General features: G+C 47.9%; 1 protein-coding gene across 1 annotated transcript; it reads right to left on the bottom strand.

Moving 5' to 3' along the window:
* Positions 1 to 6: 6 nt before the first annotated feature.
* On the bottom strand, positions 7 to 1,102 carry LOC107682748 (SET-binding protein-like; the record flags this gene model as incomplete). Its single annotated transcript, XM_016478901.1, has 1 exon — positions 7 to 1,102. A coding segment is annotated over one exon (1,096 nt), but the record flags the coding sequence as incomplete, so codon positions are not given.
* Between the last annotated feature and the right edge of the window lie 4 nt (positions 1,103 to 1,106).

Genomic DNA, 1,106 nt, shown 5'->3' with positions numbered 1-1,106 from the left:
TCAGGCTCTCCTGAGCAAAGAAATTTTCCACAGCGACTCCAGTCACACACTTCTGGAAGTGCCCCCTCGCTGCTTTGCTTTTTGCCTCTAAAACAGCGGTCTCAGTGGCATCAAAACTGCAAAGATCAAATGAGTATCTCCGGCGGGATACCGGGCCTTTCTCGGTCTGGTCTGATGTGCTGTTGTTGTCGGTGCCTATTCCACTATCGCTAGGGATTGTCTCTTCACTGTGGGACTCGCTAACTGGAGATAGGGTGACTTCTTTAATGGAAGCCACTTCGGATAGGTGGGATGGTGAGTTGGCCATTAGTCTTGGGGGAGACAGCTTCCAGTTACTACTAAGCAAGCCCTTGTACATTTTCGTGGGCAATGCACTGATAGGTTGTAGATTTGGCATTGTCTTCAGGTCATGCTGGCTGGTATCCGTGGTGGCAGGGTGAACCGTCCCACCTGCTGCAGAGGGAGAAGAAAGGGAATGCATGACCCTGGGAGAAGGCATTCCGGTTGTGGATGATATGTTAGAAGGCACTAGTGGGTTCTCAAATGGACTAGAAATAGGCAATGGGTGCTTATCACTGGCTTTGTGCTCATTTTGCTGGGTATGAAGATCAATTCTGGGCTTCCTTCCCCGCTTTTTGCCTATGTAAATAGTCCCACGCTTGCTGACATTGATTTGCTTGCCAAAACGGGCCTCGATTGTCGATGCCACAGTCGACATGGCATTTGAAACCGGAACACTGGACTTCAAGGCAAGATTGCCAGGACTAGAAGTGGTCAAAAGTTCATTCAAAATGCTTTGCATCTTGACCAGTTTCATTTTCTTAGGTGCCCTCTTTTTAAGGACACCTTCTTGACCTGATTTCTTGAGTTTTAACTGCTGTGCCGGAGGGGATTTGTTGAAGGCCAACTGCACCAATTTTGACATGTTATGCTTCTTTCTCCTTTTTGAAGTGCTGGATGAATTTTGGGCAATAGGGCTAACAGGGCTTGTTGCAGTTCCTTCGTGAATCGTCTCCACAGTAAGTAACGGCTGTTTTTTGGGCCGGCCACGTTTCTTCTTCACTGGGGTAATGACTGTCAAACTGTTTGTGTTTGTGTAGAGTGGG

This window comes from Sinocyclocheilus anshuiensis, unplaced genomic scaffold, assembly GCF_001515605.1.
Source record: "Sinocyclocheilus anshuiensis isolate Anshui unplaced genomic scaffold, SAMN03320099.WGS_v1.1 C32550307, whole genome shotgun sequence".
Lineage (NCBI taxonomy): Eukaryota > Metazoa > Chordata > Actinopteri > Cypriniformes > Cyprinidae > Sinocyclocheilus > Sinocyclocheilus anshuiensis.
This window is presented reverse-complemented; position numbering and strand designations above follow the sequence as displayed.